Below are 20,773 nucleotides of genomic sequence, written 5' to 3' on the forward strand. Positions count from 1 at the left end.
ATCTGTAGCAACATCCAACAGTTGTTGAAACATTTCCCCTCAAATCCACGAATGTCAACCTCATGGTGATGGTAGAAGAAAAGTCAGGGGATCACAAGAGTCAGTAGGATTCATCATGAATTTCTGTACAAAATTTGGTGCCAATCCATTTGGCAGATGTTGAGATATTTCACTGGATAAGTGTACACTTTGATCCGCTGCTTGTACGAGATGAAAAAAAAAAACCCATCCAGTTAAATAACATACTGTGTTAAAGTATTGTTAAATAACATCCAGTTTAATATCAATTTAAATGGACACATTTGGAACATGACAGGTACACAAACTCATCAACTAGGGCTGTGGGGGTACATTATTGGTATACTGTACGTCATTTCTGTGCTCAGAAAAGGAAACAGTTTGGCCTATTTGCATCTGAGGGTGGATTTCCTCTTAGAGGTCAGGTGTTTGATTTGATGTTGTGATAAATAAGATTAACAAACTGTTATTCTAAGGGAACAAATATGCAACATGTCAGACGTCGGTGACATTTAAAAAAAGAGTTGGATTTCATTTCTTCTAATTAGACTCCGCGGCTGCAAGAGTGAGGTTTTTTGGTTATTGCTCACCTTTTGTTCACCCTGTGGCTAACACAGGTTTAATAAGCAGCCCTCATCACATCCCTTATAGCACAAGAGATACTGACGCTGAATGGGACCACGTGGATAGACGTATAAAAGCAATGACCTACACATACTGACTATTTGCTGTGCTGAGTTATTTGTGAGCTCCATCTGCTGGAGGAGGGTAAATAATGATTTTATGCCTGGGATTCTTTTACTTTTATATAATAAAACACATACAAAAATACATAATTGCCCCAGTTTTGAATGAATCATAGTTTCGGGAGGAAAATCACAAAATAAAATTTTTTGTTTGATGACTTTTTATTTGGAAAATACCCTAATTTCATGCTCACCCCAATACTTACAGTGATGTGTGGTTCTTGGTTATGCACTACACATAACAGTTCCTTTATAAGTGTGCCATTACTGAAATTTCAGTGACAATGAACAGTATATACAGTGTGTGAGACAACATATTTTTATAAGAAATAGCTTAAATTCAGGATAAGATTTTTAAAATAAATAAAAACAAGTGCAACGATGTCTGTGACAGCTACAGAAGAACATAAATCTTTATAAACAGATGATTGAGGCACTATATTGCTTTATTTCACCAAGGATCCCTTAAGGAAAATGTCCGAAAGCTTCCAACCACAAAAGCTGATTAGCCACAATCACTTCCCTCTTCCCTCTCTCCATTCTCTTTCTGAGCTGTGAATTCAGCGTATTGATCTGTCCAGTTCATTGGAAGCACCATCAACTTCACTGTCTAATGGCCAATTAGGAAACTAAATCAGAGTATCTTTAATACTGACATAAAATCTATTCAATGATTTGTTGAAAGTGACTTGTCAGGCTCACACCTAATCACTTCAGGAGATTTAGGAAGGGGTAAGAGGGGAGATGGTGAGAGTGGGGATGACATGTTTTCATGTATTTGGTGAAATTTTTACAATTCCTTCCTGGATTTCATTCCAGTAATATGGAGGAAGAAAGGCATGGTTTAGTGCTAAAGTAACTACAAATAGCCAACTAGTGCGGTGGCAGATCTCACAGAGTGCACCTGTGTATGTCTGACAGTGCATGGGATTTTGTGGATGTGATTCAGAAAAGCAATGAGTGGGACTACATCTAGCCAGCAGAGTCAGTCTCCGAAGCAGGGGATGTGAGTGGCTAGCAGTGGGAGATATTTGCAGCTTTGACTACATAGTTTTTGGATTTATCTCTTTCAAGATATTCTGCATAATGGGTCAGTTCACCCAATTACATAAAAAATGATATAAAATAAGTTTTATGTGCCCAGATTTTTAGCTATCTGTTTCAAAACTTACAAAACTAACAAAGTGCTTTTAGCTAAATGCCAACGTCACCATACTAATATGCTCACAATGACCATGCCAATTGTTTAGCTGGTGCATGTTCAACATCTTAGTTTAGTGTGTTAGCATGCTAAGATTTGGTAGTTAACACCAAAGTACGGCTGGGACTGGTAGAAATGTTTTCAGTTTTGCAGACATTTGGGCAAAATCAAAAGTATTGGACAAATTAAAATTCTAACCTGCTAATGGCACTGGAGGAAAAGTCAGAGGATCACTAAAGTTATTCAAATTAATCCTAAAGGGGATGTACTTGTCTGTACCAAATTTGATGGCAAGCAGCCCAACTGTTACTGAAAACTACAAATGTCAACCTTGTAGTGGCAAGACATGAAAAGTCAAGGGATCACCAAAATGATCAGAATTCATCTTCTTGAAACAATGAATGTCTGGACCAGATTTCAAGGCAAATATATCTAATAGTTGTTGAGAAATGTCCTACCCTAGAGACTAGTAAAAGGAATAGTTTTACAATTTGGGAAACACGATATTCCTCTTTTTGTTTTGAAAGTTAGATGACAAGATTGACACCCCTCCCATGTTTTGGTATTAAGTATGCTAGCCAGAGCTAGGGAAAAACTGTGATTAGCTTAATTTAGCATAAAGATTGAAATAGGGGAAACAGCTGGCCTGGCTCTCTAATAAGTTAAAAAAAAAATCTACTTACCAGCACATCCGGAAGCTCACTAATATATAAAATCCATACAAAAAAAGAAATGTCAATTAAAAATGATAAATTTGTGATTTCAGGTGGAGTTGCTGTAACCATTGCCTGCCACGAACAATGAGGATAAACAGGTGCTCGCCAAGAAACTGCTACACCATGTAACTCCCTCTAAAACCACAAACTGTCATTTTACACCTAATTAAACAAACGAGATACAATATGTTAATTAGCAAACTTTAGAAGTGTTGGTCAGCGTATTTTTGAACTTTAGACAGAGCTGAAATAGCTGTTTCTCCTTGCATCCAGTCTTGACTATGCTAAACTAAGTTAAACACTTCCTGATTCCAGCTTCATACTTAATGCACAAACATGAGAGTGTTATGAATTTTCTCATCTAACTCTCAGAAAGTAAGTAAAACAGAGTAGTTCCCAAAATGTTGAACTTTTCTTTAAATTGGTAGAAAGGGGTTTTAATTAGCACTTCACATTGAGGTCTATGGATTACCCAGATTAACAGGGACAGAAAAATAAAAATCCTTTTTGTATTGAGAAATTTCTCAAAAAAAAAAAAAAAAATCAGATCTACCTGCATGGCTATATATCGGTAGAGGTAAGTAATAAATTATGTTTTTTTGTATTTTGGATAAATCAGCCTTTTAAGTTACTTTGCTTTTAATTCAAGAATGAGTCGCCACCTAAAAGCACTATAAAGCTGATCATGTCAGTGTGGTACCACAGTAGTGACTGCTCAACAGTCAGTCCTTGGCCCTGCCTGGCTCCTACTTGGCCAGCAGCAGTCCAGACTACTCCTGGGGCCCGGGGGCTTTCATGGCCATGCTGGCCCCAACCATGCCTGGATAACTCCGGTTCCTCCTTATTCCATCGGGCCCAAAAGGGGAGCCAGATCTGCGAAGCCCACCCAGAGGCCCCAGCATGGGACTGGGACTCATTGCTCTGCCTCCTGGAGCTCCAGCCACACCCAGCCGCTTCACTTTGTCCAGCAGGTTGAGGTTGTGGACGGTCACGCTAACGTCCGTTTGGCTTTCGCAGTCCCTCCCTCTCTGCCTACCCCTCATACCCCCAGTCACCTCCTTCAGAATAGAACGGGCCGGTTTAGAGGCCAGGAAGTTGTCGTAAGAAGGACTCTTAAAGTCAAAACCTTCAGAGGTTAGCACAGCTGAAGCACCCAGTCCTGTAGGCGAGTTGGGAGGGGTAGAGGGGCGCAGAGGGTCAGGGTTGGTTGCTCGGTTAGGGGCAATGGAGGTGCTGAGTAAGACTCCTCCGCTGCTCTGACCATGCTCCAGGCCCTGGCTCTGGTGATACATCGCTGCTGAGATCCCTCGCTCCTGGAGAAGGCGCACTAACCCCAGGGAGGTGCTGGTGGTGCGTGTTGCATCTCTGCAGAACCATGAGAAATGGAAGACAGCATCATATGGACTGATAACTATGCAAAATACAGTTTATGGATAAAAAAATGTATGAGTCAAAAAAATGATCCTAGTTGCACAATCTGCTTTCTTTTGCAATGTTTCCAACCATAGCGCCTGAAACAGATTAACTTTCATGAAAGCAAATGAACTTACATGTTGCATTTTTACGCAAAATAAGACATTATTTTGTGTGACATACAGTGTGATATACAGGTAGTGGCTCTTTAAAAGTGATCACGGCAAGAAACAATCTGCTAACTCGTTAACAGAAAGAACAAAGTTTTGTTTCCCAAAGGAGCTAGAGGGAGATATATTTTTACATTTTAGCTCAGAGTGAAGTACTTTTCTAGTACATCTGGTGCCTTGCCTGAGGTTGGTTGAGGATTCGGAGGGCCTGAGACTGAGCCTACGGGGCGTGCAGGGTGTTGCAGCAGGAGTACCCAACAGAGTGCTGGTCATCACACAGGAGGCTGACGCTGGGACTGGGTTTAGACTAGAAACGAAGCAAACAAGAAGATATCTCATCTTTCTAATAGCACAAAACTAAGATTATTTGTGCACAGGGGATGTTGTTTCTTTGAACCATAAGCACCTGCATGTATTCATAAGCACCTTCCTACTGTTTAGCAGACAACTGACTGACTGTTGTAACTTGAACACGATCCCACGTCAACGCCTGCTGTGTGCATGTTATTTGTCCTGTGGGATTTAGTCAAATACAGACTGATAGCACATTTGGCACACTGTAGGCTAATCGCCACCATATCGAAACAATGCTATCACATTAAGCTGCATCACATGTTTAAATTGCACTTATGTTCATATGTTAATCTTCGGTGTTATTACAATATATGAAATGTATTAAAAATACTTGTTTTAATTGCTTTTTAAAAGCATGCACCATTGAAGCCACAGGAAAATGTGTATCCTTAGGAGGCAAACACATGACTGTTCTTATAAAAATGCATTATTTCATTATGAATTTTGTAATAGGGCATATGTTTGAATATAGCTGCCTTTAGCCGAAAAGCAAAAACCTTGCAGTAGTTGATTATGAATGAAATCTGGCAGATCAAAGAGAAACCTTTGAGAAGAACTCAAGAGGACGGGCCACAAAAAGTTGACTTTGATCATAAATTTTCAAGCAGCACTTTGCTTACCTTGGCGTGACCCGCGTCTGTTCATCGGTTGGGTGAAGGATCCGGCAAGTTGTGAAGGTGTAGGTAGAGCTGGTATGGGCCATGCATTTACCTGGGTAATATGCAGCTGCAAATCACGCAAACACAGACAACTAGTCATTGTCAAGCACCATGATACATTGCAGGTGTTTCAAACAGATTCAAGAATGTGAAACAGTTTAAATACATATGAGCAAATGCATTGTTCGTCCTCACCCAGGGCATCAGTGTTGCTGAGATGTGGCGATGGGGATGGAGAGGAAAGAAAAAGTGGAGCGAGGCTGGGTGGAGGCTGCCCGAGGCTGCTGTCGCTGGTACCAGAGGTGGAGGGCACGGCTGGTGAGGCAGAGGCTGAGGACGTGGGCAGATTCTGGAAGTATTGCTCGCCTGGTTCATCCTCTTCAAAGCCACCCCAAGGATATACCTGCAGACAGAGATGAGAGATGAGTCCAAATCATTACAGTTGCATGCATTAAGTGTTACTATTGTTACCACTATTACTAGTAGTAACATTTATAAGGAGTAGTGTAAGGAGTACTTTGCAACTAATTAGTTAAGTCATGCCCTATTCAGTAAACACACAGGTTTTTGTTATTTACCACGTCCCTCTAAATATCTGAATACAGTTGAATTGGCCCAAACCTATCCAAGCAAATTTTCTCAGTTGCTTTGGTCAATATGTATTTTATCCACCTTTGTCCTTTCCCAGTGAACTAACTGAGATGAGAAATAGCAGAGAAGTTAAAGGTCGATGGGCAGCTAATCTGATATCAAGGAAAAGGAGTTTTCTGGAGCTTGTTACTGTACATCACTGCAGTCTGGTTTCATTAATCCTGCAAATCAGTGGGATTTGATTCCCTCTATAGTAAAAGAGGAGTGTGAATCTGACTTTTAATTCTGCAATGAAAAAGTTGCATAATTACTACTGCAACTGATTGAATTGTGTCATGGAGTAGTGAAAACTGATGCTATGTCTGCAGTAATCTATTAATGTGTTATGTAACAAACCCAACGCACTTGTACATTTGATAGAGCATGATATGGTCGTTCATGAGCATGACCATATCGTAGGTATGACTCAGAAATCTCACACAGCAGCACATACACACACCGACCTGCTCCAGCTCTAGTTCAAGGGGTCTGTAACCCTTTGGCACGACTCCTGGCCTGGCGTCCAGAATCACACCGAGGTGAGGCTGGGCTAACTGCTGCCAGTGGTGCAGGGTGGCAGAGCCTGGAGAAAAGAAATGAATAAATCTCCAATGTACTTGTCTGCTTTTATTATCTTCAAACAAACACTACAAACAATATTTATTACTCAATACTTATGTACTTACTAATACTTACTAATTGTGTAAACTGGTTGTTTACTGTCAGCAGACATTTAATACTTTTGATATGCAGTTTTCCTGAAAAGTCTTCAAAGCATTGCCCAATAACAGCTAGCAGGGTCCTGTGGTGTCAAAAGGCTTAATAGGCCTTACTTTGTTAAGAGGAAAAAGGCATGTTATTCAACTACATAACGTATATCAGATACAGCACTAGCTAATATGGGCTAATACAAGACATCAGATTATGTGACAAAATCATGACAAGTAACCAGTTAACGTATGCATTTAATGCTAATAGCTATTTGTTAATCTGTCTAATAAGATCCATGAAAAAACAAGTGACGAGGAAGATAATAGCATAGGCCTCATTGTTCAGGATGACAAACAAAGATGGCAAGACTACAGAGACACTAAAAGTTGATGAAGAGCAGAGGAATGAGATGACCATGAAATGAAATGGAGGAGCAGTTAGAATGCGAGAAAGGTTTTTATTAGTCAGCCACGTGGATTTGAAACAGAGATAGTAAGCAGTGATAGAATGAACAACGAAAAATCAAAAACCAACAGGAAGTCATGAATAAATAATATAGAAACATAAAGAAAGAACGATACATATATAAGAAATGAGAACGTGTAAATACAACTAAACAAATGTGTGCAAACAATGGCAACGGCAGGGTTTCTATATATCGTTTGATAGGCAACGTGCTTTTAAATGATGTATGAATTATTACCAGCAGAGGGCAGCACAGGCCAAAAGCAGCCACCTTTAAGGTTGAATCAACACTGAATCGCAAGGGGAATAATAAAACACTGCTGTGACTCTCTCTGGGTTCGAACCTTAAAGCATGTTGCACTTCTTGCCACAGCCCGTCAGTGATGTGTGTGTCTACAACCACCCTCTGGGCTGTGTGTCTTTGTAATAGCTGTGCGCAGACGCAAAGCTACCCGACTTGTGATGGTGCATCAACGACCAGAAAGAGCTGAAGAGCATGAGCGACAGAGGTCTCTCATTCCTCTCTCTTGCTCCCTTCATCTTCTTGCTCCCGGCTCGGTCTCTGGCCCACCTCCTTCCTCTTTCCCTCTCTATCCCAGCTACGGTCTTCCTCGCCCACCCCCATCCTTTATCTCTTTCCCCTTCGAGTGTTCGCCCATGCCAGCTGTCCCTCCTACTCTCCCTCTCCGCCCCCCATCCTCGCTTGCTCCCTTTCTTTGTCCCAACTCCTCTGCGCCGTTCGCCTTCCCTCTTCCTCCCTGCCTTGCAGCTCACCCCATGCTCCCTTTCTCCCTCACCTTCAAGTGGTTTGACGATCTGGAGTTTGTCAGGGAGGTAGGGCCCTCGTGTGGCCCACAGGTGGAGGTTCCCAAGGGACATGATGCTTTCGGAGGGGGTCAACGCACTCTCCTCGCCCAGAGCATCCTGCAGTCCTCCATGTCCTCCCCGCCTCCGCTCCCTCTCCTCTTCAAAGAAGCGCCTCTCACTCAGGTTGTTTTGTCGACGCAGAGACAGGCGGCGCAGCGCCAGCCTCAGGTCCTCAGCACCACTCGCCTTCTTCTCTCGGCCCTCTGAGCTGCTGTCAGAGCAGGGATGAAACAGAAACCAAGGGATGAGAATATTATTCAATTAATGAATCTTGAGAAAGTCATATCAGTTTGTTAAATTACAGTGTATACAAACGGTAATTCTGACATCTGACATCTCAGGGCTCAACTCAAGAAACAGTCCGTTTAAAAACTCACTTCTCCACTCATTGATTCCTGAAAGGTGTCTAAAACTCTCCTCAGTCTCAACTTCCTCTCTAATTTCCTATTGGTATTAGCCCTCTCCTCCTCACCTATCCCGATTAGATGCTGCCTCCATCAGGATGCTCTGAGCACGGTTGTCAAGGGCCACGCTGTCTCCGCTGACGTCACCTCCGTACATACTGGAGTGGGGCGTGGAGAGGCCGCTGGACTGTGGTGACGTACGAGCAGACAGAGACTGGTTGGAGCCGGGGATGTTGGCGCTGGTTGGAGTCAGTGAACGCTGACGGACTGTCTGGTTGACGGTTTTGACCGTCTCAAAAACACGCTTACGATGGATTCTGTAAACGATCAGACACAAGTGCATTAGCCTGTACTGTATGTAGTTAGTCAAAAACACCTTGTTGTTGATTTTTTCTTCTATTTCTATGGAATTTTTGCTATTAAATTATGCGCATTTTTTTAGGACAGAGTTAAACCTCAATGATTGTCCTACATCTAAACTAGCCATCACACTGTCCTATAGCTCTCTGGATGATGCAGTACATTAGCTAAAAGCTGACCTTTAAGATTAATCTGTGGTATAACCATAGATTAATGAAAACGATTGACGATTGACATGTGACAATTTTTCCTTTTTTCTTGGCCTATGACATTAGCTAACCTACTCTGTTTTTTGACTCCGCCCTTGCAGGTCAGCTAACAAATTTTTTTTCCAGAGCTGAAACTGTGATCCACCCAAATTTTTTCTCACTATTTTTGCTTTTACTTCTTCTTCTTTTCTGAAATTCTCTAAAAAAAGCAAAATGTAAGTTATATCCACGCCGTATTCTACACGGTCCCTATAGTTTGATTGTAATATTAAGTACTTAACCCATACTTCTGTTCTTCGCACTCCGGGTCGTCCAGACTCAACTCCTTCCTCATCGTTCCCTCAATCTCAGCTGCCAGGGAATCCTGTAACACAAAAGCTCGTGAAGGAATGGAAGATGGTCATGGGCACACACCCACACACACACACAACCACACACACGCACGTGCGCTCCCTCACCATCGGGTACAGTCCCAGGGGGTGGTAGCGTCGAGGTGTTCCTGCAGTGTAGTGTCTGTTCCTCAAGTTCTTCAGCTCCTCCTGAGCTTCATGCAGCATCTCAATACACTCTGAGTACTTCTCCTCCAACTCCTGGAGCTGTTGTATTGTAGATATTAAACTTAACTTTTGGCATTAACATCAAACAGTCTGGTGTCACGACACCACTAAGCCAAACAAAGTGTTCACAGTGAATAAGTTATAATTCACTGTGGATGAGATGAAAACAGCTTGTCAAGCAAGGAAATGTGGTGGAAACAGAGCAGTGATGTGGAAGTTACCTCCGCTGTAAGTTGCCTTTGGGCATCTTTAGCTGCCATCAGGTGTTGAGAGAGCTCCTCATTCTCCACTGCATACTAGACACACATATGCAGGTTTGAATTGGTAAAACTAACAGAGCATGATTATAGTCACATTTGAATTCAAATGTGTGTATACTCACAGATTTGGCTTTCTTTTGCAGATCCACTATCTGAGAGAGGAGGTGCGTGATCTCTTCCTGCTGCCGGGAGGCATCCTCAGTCTTACGAGCCAGTTCCTCCGCTATGGCAGAGATTTGGAGACTGGACAACCCTGACAGGACAGAGGGCAGGGGAGAGTTTAGCTCAGCCTCGGAGACGGAAAGAGGGAAACATCCATCAACAGAAGACACATGAAAACAGTAATAAAGACAGAGCGAGAGAGGAAGAATGACACAAAACTTACTGAGTTCTTTCACACAGTCATTGACGAGCTGCTGCTCCTTTTCTTCATAAGTTTCCGTCTCTGACTTTAGATGGCTAGCCTGCATGTAGACATCCATAATTAATCAATATATTCCAAGCAATTTCACGCTCTTAAAATGCAGGTGTGCGCTGCTGTTATTTGTGTGTGGAGATACCTCTGAGCGGAGAGTCAGGTTCTCTTCTTCCAGCTCTTTGAGTTTCCTCTGGAGTGTGTCACTCACAAAGGCTCCCGAAGCTGTTTCCAATTTACTCGTCTTACCCCTTTAGACAGATGAATACAGAGCAGGCCTGAAACTCGTGGCCAGAGAGTCAACTCTTGCTTGTTTTTTTCAGTGTATAAGTAATCAGAGTTAAACTGGTATGTTACGTGTTTAGCACTTTCGCTTGTTTTGCTGTTTTGAATCCCAAAATCATACACATTCAAAATCATCCAATCAACTTTTTACGGATAGAAAGAGAGATATTAATTAACAAAGAAAGGAAGCTAACGTTGGGGAGCTGCTGGACTCATCCTCGCTCTCCTCAGCTGCATTGGTGTAAAACTGCAGCAGCTCATCCTTCAGGTTCAGCTCATGATGCAGCTGGGCCACCTGGAAGAGGTTGGATGATGTTCATAACTCGTGTATATCTCTATTTGAACATGAAAGTATCTGCTGTAGGATCTGCTGCAAAAACATCTGTCTTATGTCATATCTTACTCCACTGCAAAATCTGGTTTACATCATGGCAACCTCCATGAGTGGACCTTGAGTTGGGATATTTTTGTCAAACTGACAAACAGGACAAGAAATTTTATGAGCTATAATTCATCTGAGTGTGTGTGTGTGTGTGTGTGTGTGTGTGTGTGTGTGTGTGTGTGTGTGTGTGTGTGTGTGTGTGTGTGTGTGTGTGTGTGTGTGTGTGTGTGTGCAGACCTCCTCTGTGATTTGTCCCACTTGTATCTCCAGATAGTCATTCTGCTCAGTCAGAGTTCGGTTCTTCTTAAGAAGCGACTGGCCGATCCTTGCAGCCAACTCCAAATCTCTCTCTTTCTATGGGTTGGATTGCAAGAGGAGGAAATAAGAGAAGACAAAGGTGACATTTATGGCTGCAATACGGCTTGTGTCTTGTGGTGGTGGTGGGGGGTTGGAGGTTCAGACATTGTTGGTAAATTGCGAAGCAGAATTGAGAATTGACTCACAGTTTATTGATCTTTCTGTTAAAGGAAACTTTCATACCACAGGCATATTTCATTTGGGCAAACGGTAAATCTGCAATCTGCAGTGCTGCATCCTTTCTGCTGCAGTCTCACTTTGTGATTTAGACTGATTAAAAAAATCTTCCCTTGTGCAGCTTCGAATCCCACTGCTAAAAAGAACGCAAAATTAGACCATCTAACCTCCTCCAACAGACGTGTGACGGCGTCAATGTCATTGTAGGTCTTCGTCATCTGGCCCACTCTGTCTGCACATAGCACTGTGGAAGTAGAAAAACACACAACCAGTGTGAGAAGACAGCTGCGAGTAACCCACAGATTCCAGTGCAGACGACCCATCTCCTCGTCACTCCTGGTGTGATACGTACATGTACAATGGCAGACAGACCGTTTAAAAAGTCATCCTCTCAGAGTTGGTGGATGGGCCACGCTTAGAATGTAACACTTCCGTCACCACTGATATAATGTTGGTGTATGAAAGAGCAGCGCAGAGTTAAAGGGGAAGGGGTTGTTTTCCATGGCGCAGCAGCAGTTGGCTGTGTTGCCCTGAGGTGACAGCATGTTATTGATTCAGAGCTCTAATCAATAACATGCTGTACAAAGTTATTGAATGCGTCATAGTAAACCTCTGTAATCCTGTTAGTATTACAACCAGCACAAAATAATTTAATTGTTTTTTCATTAAAGCGCCTTTAAATTCCCCTCATCAAAATAAACGATGTTCAAGCTATGATCCACTCTGGCTCACGCAGGCACAGAAGTGAAGAGTGGGAATGTCGGTGTGCGTGTGTGTGTGCTTCCAAATTCAAAGTCAACAAGCTTCAGGAAATTCTTCCTGTTGAGGAGAACACAGCCACAGACAAGCTCCACTGTAAAAGCATTAACTAGGAAACACACAACAACTATTTCAAAATGCTGTTTTAGTGTTGCTGAAGATCCTGAAATAACAAAACACCAAACAGCAGCTACACACTCCAGTCCACTGTGTACACAGTCAAATAGACTGAGACGTGTCCTTCTTTTCTGTATTCTAGACGCTCACTTTACCTTTCTTGTCCTCCTCATAGTACCAGTCACCCAGCTCACATTCATCCATCGCTAATTTCTCCACCCTGCTCTTGCGGTCCATCTCTTCCTCTTGGCTTTCACGATGACCAACAAGCAGACATGACAAGCCATCCAAATACTAATCCACTGACTTTCTCTCCCTCTCTCCCTCCCACTGCTCAGCTACTGTACAGCATAACAGGCCCGGAGCCTGAATTACCCTCCACCCACGTGGACTCCCCTGTGAGTGGACTCCCCTGTGAGTGGACTCCCCTGTGAGTGAGTGCAAGGGAAGTGGATAGATGAGAGAGAGTGCACATCCGTTTTGGAAGAAGCTCTGCGGTTGCTGAGGTGAAATGGACGTAGAAGTTGATTAATGATTGGACAGGAGAGGCTGCAAGATGGAGGAAGGAGCCAATCAGAGAGGGCGGGATATGGCGTGGACTCCTCTCTCAGTTTATAAGTGCTGACAGAACTTCCGCGTCTCTCTCCTGTACACTTTTCTTTCATTCCTTCGCTTCTTCTCTCTTCTGCACTGTGCAAGCCCACTAAAGATGTATCTGCCTCCACGACTGTTATTATAGTAACCCTTATCCACAAACAGACCCCTGACACATGCAGGGGCACACACACACACACACACACACACACACACACACACACACACACACACACACACACACTCCTTCTTAACCACTCATCATGCTGCAAACAATGATCATGATCTGTTTTAATGTTGACTTAGGAGAGATACAGTATGGTTCAGGACACACATAGTGTCAATTAGAGCGAGGAACCAATGAAATACCTTGGTGTCTTTTTACCTAAAGATATTACCAGAGTATCTGGCACTGACTACATACCCCAGAACTCCCAAGTGAACACTTTTAACATTTAAAGAGAATCTCATACCATCTCTCAATTCAACAAATTTTTCTTGTGCCTTTTAAACCCCTCCCTATAGAAACAGTAACAGTTTATAGAGTTAAACATTATAATTTCTTGTTGTATATGCTGTATATGACAGAAAACAAAAGAATCAAGTATTGAAAAGTTTGAGGTCTGGTACCAACAAACCTAACAGACCACTACTATCCAACTCAGGTAAAATCAAGTGTGTTGTTTGAGTCTAGGTGGAAAGAAAAATTCTACACGAACCCCAATATGAGTTGCTTTATGATGGCACAGAATATGCTGTATAGTATTAATATATATTACTAAATAAAGAAATTGTTGTAATATTATACCACCCTTTAACCTTGGTGTACTGAGACTATATCACCCCTTTATTGGTTTTAATGCATATGGATTATAGATGAGACTAGAGAATTTTTTAATGTTTTTTTTTAAGGTACTGTATGTAAAATTTATCTTCCTGTTGCTTATTTCTTTTTTCCCTTCCCTTTACTATCTTCCCCAATAAAAATAAAATAAAATGTCAGCATGCACTGATAAAGTCTCAACTCACAGTGATGAGAATGTTTTTCAATTTGTCAATAAATTCACACAGATGTTCGCACGAAAAGTACAGCAGCTTATCTTCCCAAGAACCATAACAAGGATTCAATGTAGCATGTAGCCAGGTGGGTAAATCCTTCCCGTTTAAGCGCAGAGATTCAATCCCACCAGTTTAAGCTACAGTGTCCCTCCTTATCTATTTCTATACTACAGTTCAACTGTTAGTATTTGAAATAAGAAGACTAAAAACTTCCTGCACGCTTGATCAAGAGCATCGGCAGCACTGGAGATGCTGTATGCAATCATGTCACTGCCAAACTTACAGAAGTATTTGAGTGTCTCTTCGATCTGCTCGGTGGTCAGGTCGAGCCTGGCGTCCGGTGCAACAAGGGGAGTGTGCAGCCAGTCATCGTGGTCGTAGCCATAGACGGTATCAGCCCGCAAACGGTACACCGGCAACTGCTCCTCCAGAAGACTGATGATCTCAAACTCCGGCAAGTCAGTGCTGTTGCACACATCTGAACATCGCAGAGAGGACAGAGAGGCAGGGAGGAAAGTGAACGTGCGGCAGCCTGGTGGTGGACTGCAGGCTTTCTGTGTGGAGGGAACTGATGCTCGGAGTTTTGGAGAAACACGAACACTAAAACTTCCTCACTCACTCACTGCTTATACTGGTAAGCAATCTGGGTGAGGCTTTGGTGCAAATAGACACGCTCTTTATTAGATCACTTTACTTACTTTAGAGTTTTTGATGTAAGCATTTGATTTGTTATCTGAGGGGTATTTATTTTGACCAATAACTGTGACTGATTTTGCACCTGTGATAGATTTATGCAGAGGTGAGTGTAAGTACATTTACACATGCAAAAAAATACCCACCAGTACATAAAGTAGTTAGCTTCACCTCCACCAGCGACAACATTAAGATGTTGTTTAATGTATTAACACATCCAGGGGGGGCATTTTTCTGCAAAATAAGTGCCCTTACTTTTTATACGGTAAGTATATTTTGTTGCTAATTCTTTTAATTTAATTTTAATTTTAGTTAATTAAAGGATTTAAATACATCTGCCATCTCTGGACATATGGTTACATGAATGTGAAAACAATTTTTTGCTTAATCAGTAACCATTGGAACTGAATATGATCATTTCTTGTTTATAGTATATAAAATTATACTATAAAGAATATTAATGTAATCAAAGCTGTGTCTTCCTACAGGAAATCCTAAAAAGTCAACCCATATGCACACACGCGAACCTGTGATGGTCTCGGCGTCCCTGCAGTCAGGTGGCGCCGGTTGTGTGTCAAGCTGGCTGGACTCGCCCTCACTCACATACTGCTCCTCGTGGGAGTGCCGCTGCTCGGGCTCGGGGTCTGGATCCGGGTCCAGGTCTGGGGCCGGGGGCAGGGAGGGGGCCGGGAAGGCCAGCTTGGCTCACCTCTCACTGTTGGAGAGAAACAGGGGCCATTGGCCTCTGGAGCTGGAGCTCCACTGGGTTAGCAGGTCCAAATGACAGACCGGTGACAGCAGATACACCTGGGGAGGAGAGAGGAGACGGGTAAGGAAGGGTGGAGGAAAGGAGAGGACCAGAGAACTTTACAGAGCCATGTATACTCGTGTTGCTGTAGCCCAAAGTCCACACTAATCAATAAGTCTCTCTCTTTCCCTACGGACTCTTTAACTTCCAGTGCTGCTGCTGACTCTGCAGTGTGCTGCCTGCCAGCAAGCTGCATAAGTCCCAGCCTGCCCATTGCAGACAGCACTTTTCATCTGTTGGGAAATGAATGAGAAGGCAGATGGGGATGAAGAGCAATTCTTGATAATAGCATGATATAATGCGAATGTGTAACTTAATGGATCCAGGCCCGGGTAAGGATTTTTTCTTGTTCTCCTGTCACGGGAGATCAGACGGCAGGTAAAACTACAGAACGTGCAGCTCTTGGGCTGCGAGGGGTTCAGTGTTTCAAGGCCTTTTCAAAAGCTAGGGTGCTCGCCAAACTTTTTAACCACTCGCCAACTCTGCAGCCCACATCTCCTGACCTTGCAGGAGACCTTCCTCACAGTCTACTGTGACTACCTGAGGAGCATTGTCAGAGTGAAGTTTGATCCTGGGACCCCTGTCTGAAGGGAACACACCAGTGCTCATAGTGACCTGCAGCAGCGCCCTGTTTTTATTCCACAGGGATCTGAGTCTCACTGCATCATGATCATGAAATTCACCTGTGTCTCAGATCAAACAGCTAGCGATGGGTAACGGAATATAAATCAGGGCAGAAAAAAGGCGTGTGTGCATATGCATGAGTGCTTGTGTCTACTCTGTAGCCAGATGCATGAATAGGTGGTTGTCTCTGTACTTGCATGAGAAAACAGATATCTGGTGATGGATGAGTGTATCTGACATAGATTTTTTTCTGTAACTGACAAGCGCGTACATAACCACATCAATAGAGAATACTGAGATGTCTTTCTCATTGCGGCAGTTTAATTACTGTACTCACACTCTCTGTTCGACCAGTGTTTAGTAGGAAACACATTTGGCCTTTAAAGAAACCCTTTAATTGTCCATTTCAAGAATTACATAATCTGTGGATGAGAGATTATTTCAAATTCATACTGAAAACTCTGCACTCAATTTTGGGATTAAAAGTCATGCATCGTAACACTCCCAAATCCCTGTCCCTGAACAATTCAACCATATTCAGATGTTTGACAAATTAAAGGAAAAACCTGAATAAATGAACAGAGAAACATAACAAATGCAGCTGCTGCCACTCAGGTGCACTGCATGGTACAAATAAGCAGTTAACATCCAATCAGCTATGTGGCATTTATAAACGTGCTGAACAGACCCGGTTGATTCAGATGTCGTATCAAGATGGCAAGAGGAAAAGATCTAAGTGACTTTGAGAGAGGGTTCATAGTTGAGGCACGGATGGCAGGAGCTTCAGTCCCAAAGGCTGCTCCACTGGCTCGTGTTTCCATAGGAACAGAGACTAAAGTGACATCTGCACCTAGATCTATGGGAGAGACGTCAGTAAATAGGGTCGGAGACTGTGGTCACCGGCGCACATTTGACGACCATGATGCTCGTGCGTTAGTGCGATATGTAAAGACAAACAGAGGAGCGGCTCTTCCTCGGGTGACTGAGAACATCAGTGCAGGACGTGATCAGACTGTGTCAGCAAGAACAGTCCGTCGACAATTACACACAGAGGGATGTTATAGCAGGGCTGCAGCGCATAAACCCCACTTTAAAGAGCTGCTCTGAGTGATCGCCTTTATCCTATGATGAAACATTTCTATCCTGATGGGAGCGCTCTCTTCCAGGATGATAATGCCCTCACCCATAGGGTTCGAGGAGTCACCGAATGGTTTGGTGAGTATGAAAATGATGCGAATCATTTGCCATGGCCTTCGCGGTCACCAGATCTCAACCCAACGGTGTTCATCCCTCCGGTAGAGCTCCAGAGACTTGCAGGACCAATGCCAAAGGCGCATTGAAGCTGTTCTGGCAGCAACGTGGTGGCCCAACACCTTACTAAGAGACTCAAGGTATTTATTCCTCCTTAGGTCTTCAAAAATGGACCAAAAGGATGAGCTCTTGGTAAGTAAAAGCTAGTTACTTAAAAAAATATTTCTATGTTTAGTATCTCCATTAAGACAGGCATTAGACCAGGCCCCAAGGATTTCCAGATAGTCAAAATATCTCGGGTTGTTTTGAGGATTCACAAAAGAATTTCTAATTATAGCTGGGAATCAAACAGAGCGGTTGTTATTTAGATTGATCTAAAAGCAAAGTGAAATGTCTTAGAAAGCAGTGGTGCAAGGCCCAGCAGCTCTTTGGACTTCTCACAGGGACAAATATTACTACTGTCCAGCAGCTGCTAAATGCGGCTGCTGCTGATGGGGCCGCTGGCGGTATCCTCAATAAGTAGGCCGGGGTTCATTCATGCATGTGGCACAAACAATGTTATTTGAATTGTCTGAGGGTGTGGCCTCATCTACATCAGCAGGTCGCGTCACGGATGCGGATCTGGGGTTTTTTTTTTTTTTTTTTTTTTCATAAATCGTGTCCTCACAGTCCCAACAATGATCTCCAAAACCACGATCAGCTGACCTTATGATGCATGGCATCGCCATTAAAATCATTTATTCGTGCAAGAGGTGAAGGCAGCCCCCGGTACACAGATCTACTCACACAGAAGTGACGGATCCAGACAGTGTCAAAAAATCCAAAAATCCAATGGGGACTCTTGGTGGGGTTAAGTAACCCAGCACGGAGGAAATCGGCAGATTTGCTGGAGGGGTAGAAAAAACGGTCTCTAACAACACAGTGCGTGTGCGGGCCGGGCGGAGCGCGGAGAGATTCCTGCGGTGTGGTACCTCTTCCCAGCGGTGACAGCTCTGGATTATCAAGGTCACCTTAGGTTGGTTTCCGACGTCGTTCCTGACCCGGTCCACTCCACCTTCCCTGCAGCCATCTCCCCCTGACTCTTCCCTGTGTCTCTCGCTCTCTCTGGAGCCTCCCTCACCAATGACAAGCCAGACGGGAGGAGAGTAACAGGACTTCGAGCTCCCGCCTTCAAAATAAAATCCTTCTTTACTGAGACAAGAGAAGTATTGTGGGAATCCTTCTCGTGGGGACCGTATCTGATTTAAATTTGAAAAATTAGAAATGTATCATATAGGCTGTAAATTTCATGTATTCGTAGCCATATCGATCTGAAAATACTTTTATGGCGGATTGTCCGGAAAAACTAAGGTACAGAGTCATATTGAGCAACCAGAAACTACAAAATAAGAGCTCCAATTTTTACACAGCATACAACGTAAAAATGTACAATAATCTACATATCAACTCGTGTTCTCAAGGTGAGAACATGAACGAGTATTTATATGGTCATTTGCTATGCACAGCCCAAGATATTGCTCTTTTATTCAGTGAATTTGGAAGAAAAAAAAAAACATAAATTGTGGTTTTAATTTTAAGTCGGTGATTTATTTCTGACTGCATCCCGGAGAACTGTATCTGACCTGACCTGACCCTGCTGCCGTTCAGACACCCAAACCAGGACCAAACATCACTGACGTGACGAGCCCCCACGACGGGAGGGGGGCAGGCAGGGAGGCTTGTGGCATCTGATTTACATTTCCGTTTCTAACACACTCATATAACGGAAGGAAGAAGGAAACTTGCTTACATCTAATATGGATCAAGATTCACTATTTTATACTCATTTGATTGAATTTATTTGGGCTACAGGTTCATTTTTGCTTTACTACATTATAGGAGAACAACCACTATGTTTTGTTTGTTTTTTTGACACATGAGTATTTCCCCTTCATGTTACGTGACAAAAACGTGACATAGAATGTATAGGGCATGAAAAAATATGATAAGAGGCCTATTTGTTTGTTTTTATATATTAACAAGCATACAGACATTATGCAGCAACTAAATACAAGGTGCATTGTTATGCAGACAAAAAACATCTCTCTATCAATGTATGAAAATGTGCGTTTTCCTCATTGAACACTGACCAAACAGAAATCAGATTCCCATGAACCTGCAGCGATTCCCTCCCTCTGGACCGGCTGGACTGAGGAGAGAGGAGCCACCGTTCTCCAGAGAATAACTGGACATGACCGAGTCTCAGTCCAAGCGGCCGTTCCTCTCCCCAACCACCCACCAGTGCGGTCAAGTGCAACGCCCAGTATAAGCCTAAGGGGAAGACAGGCCCAACGCTTACTACAAAATTAAACACTACGATATAAGTAGGATAATATTCCCTGACGATGTTGTATAGTGAGTTTTCAGTGACCTACTTCGTAGTCAATCTTGAATGTTCCTTTGGTCTTTTGATAGTCTACTTTTTTATGATCTGTGCTTAATGTTTGCTTTGATCGGTGGTTTTACTAATTCAAACCAAAATCGGCCCTGTGCTCCAGTGCTCCAATGCTACCTCATGCACTGCTCTCTACATTATGGTGGCTGACATCAGGTGACTAGTATTAGGTCTCTCCTAAGAAGACCGACCTTTTGGTAACACAGTGTTGTCAGTATTGTATTGAGTGACCTGCATTCATCGATTACACACTGCACAAAGCCTATTGTATTGTATTTATTCATTGCACAGCGATTTTTAGGCATGTGCACTCAGCCACCGTCTACCGTGGTTCCTACAGAAACAGGGGAGTGAGGCCTAGCTCAGAACAGGTCTTACTATATTTCTTTTTCTGCAAAACGTTGCTTGAGAGCTAGAAAGAGTTATTTTTAATGTAACACAACGGAGATCTTGGCAGGGAAAACAGAGGTGAAGACAAACCAGGAAAGAAAGTTAACAGTAGACATTATGGTACACCTGCCAGAAAAGTGCATTTCAACAGAGTCCATCAGTTGTTTTGTTGAATACGGGCCAGAGCCTACAATAAAGAGTAACTTGCAAAATTGGAGGAGGAAGCGTGTTGGGGAGCACCTGAAGGCCGCAGAAGCAGATTGAGATCGGTCCTCGACCAAAACAAATAACCTTATGATTGTGCAATAGAAACGGTAGGAACAGAGTACTGCTGACCAAAATGCATTGCGTAAAGTTTCACTGACAGCAGCAGACAGACTGGAGCCGGACGCGAGGAGTCTCGTGTTAAACCTCACTGTAATTCAACGACCCAGCGGCAGATGGAAGCAGAGGGCCTATGTGGACAATGGGCAGGGTGTTTGTTGCAAATGTATGGGGATGTATGTGTTATATACACTACAAATAACCATTAGGGCCCCGCGTCTCAACATGATGAATGGGAGCATGTGCGGACGATGGCGAAATGGTTTCCTCAGAGAAAAAGCACTGTATTCAATCCAGTCGCCCATAGGTTCCCAGCGCGTCAGTGGTGTGGTGTGAGTCCTGCGTTGGAACATCCTGCATGGGA

At 43.1% G+C, this 20,773-nt stretch overlaps 1 protein-coding gene across 2 annotated transcripts; it reads right to left on the reverse strand.

Annotated features, from left to right (window-relative positions):
- Positions 1-678: 678 nt before the first annotated feature.
- LOC120786830 (trafficking kinesin-binding protein 1-like) lies at positions 679-15,271 on the reverse strand. 2 transcript variants are annotated; one of them, XM_040122538.1, is made up of 18 exons: positions 15,106-15,271; positions 14,169-14,363; positions 11,524-11,600; positions 11,060-11,176; positions 10,635-10,735; positions 10,301-10,406; positions 10,126-10,204; positions 9,863-9,993; positions 9,702-9,776; positions 9,382-9,519; positions 9,211-9,287; positions 8,423-8,671; positions 7,881-8,161; positions 6,372-6,490; positions 5,473-5,680; positions 5,239-5,344; positions 4,446-4,571; positions 679-4,046 (listed from the first exon to the last, which is right to left on the reverse strand). In XM_040122538.1, exons 3-18 carry the CDS (start codon positions 11,572-11,574, stop codon positions 3,452-3,454), a joined length of 2,559 nt encoding a protein of 852 aa, XP_039978472.1. In that variant the 5' UTR covers positions 11,575-11,600; positions 14,169-14,363; positions 15,106-15,271; the 3' UTR covers positions 679-3,451. The 2 variants fall into 2 exon arrangements, with proteins under 2 accessions (XP_039978472.1, XP_039978471.1); XM_040122537.1 differs by lacking the exon at positions 15,106-15,271 and having other exon boundaries at positions 7,881-8,158; positions 14,169-14,262.
- Positions 15,272-20,773: the final 5,502 nt, after the last annotated feature.

Source organism: Xiphias gladius, chromosome 24 (genome assembly GCF_016859285.1).
Source record: "Xiphias gladius isolate SHS-SW01 ecotype Sanya breed wild chromosome 24, ASM1685928v1, whole genome shotgun sequence".
Taxonomy (NCBI): domain Eukaryota; kingdom Metazoa; phylum Chordata; class Actinopteri; order Istiophoriformes; family Xiphiidae; genus Xiphias; species Xiphias gladius.

Bases quoted from the DNA above. Each gene is read 5' to 3' on its own strand.
- LOC120786830 (XM_040122538.1), bottom strand. From the start codon at position 11,574: ATGACGAAGACCTACAATGACATTGACGCCGTCACACGTCTGTTGGAG. The intron at 10,205-10,300 runs GTATCTCCACAC...GTCTACATGCAG, and splicing joins ACCTGACTCTCCGCTCAGAG to GCTAGCCATCTAAAGTCAGA. The intron at 8,162-8,422 runs GTGAGGAGGAGA...CTGCTCTGACAG, and splicing joins GCAGCATCTAATCGGGATAG to CAGCTCAGAGGGCCGAGAGA.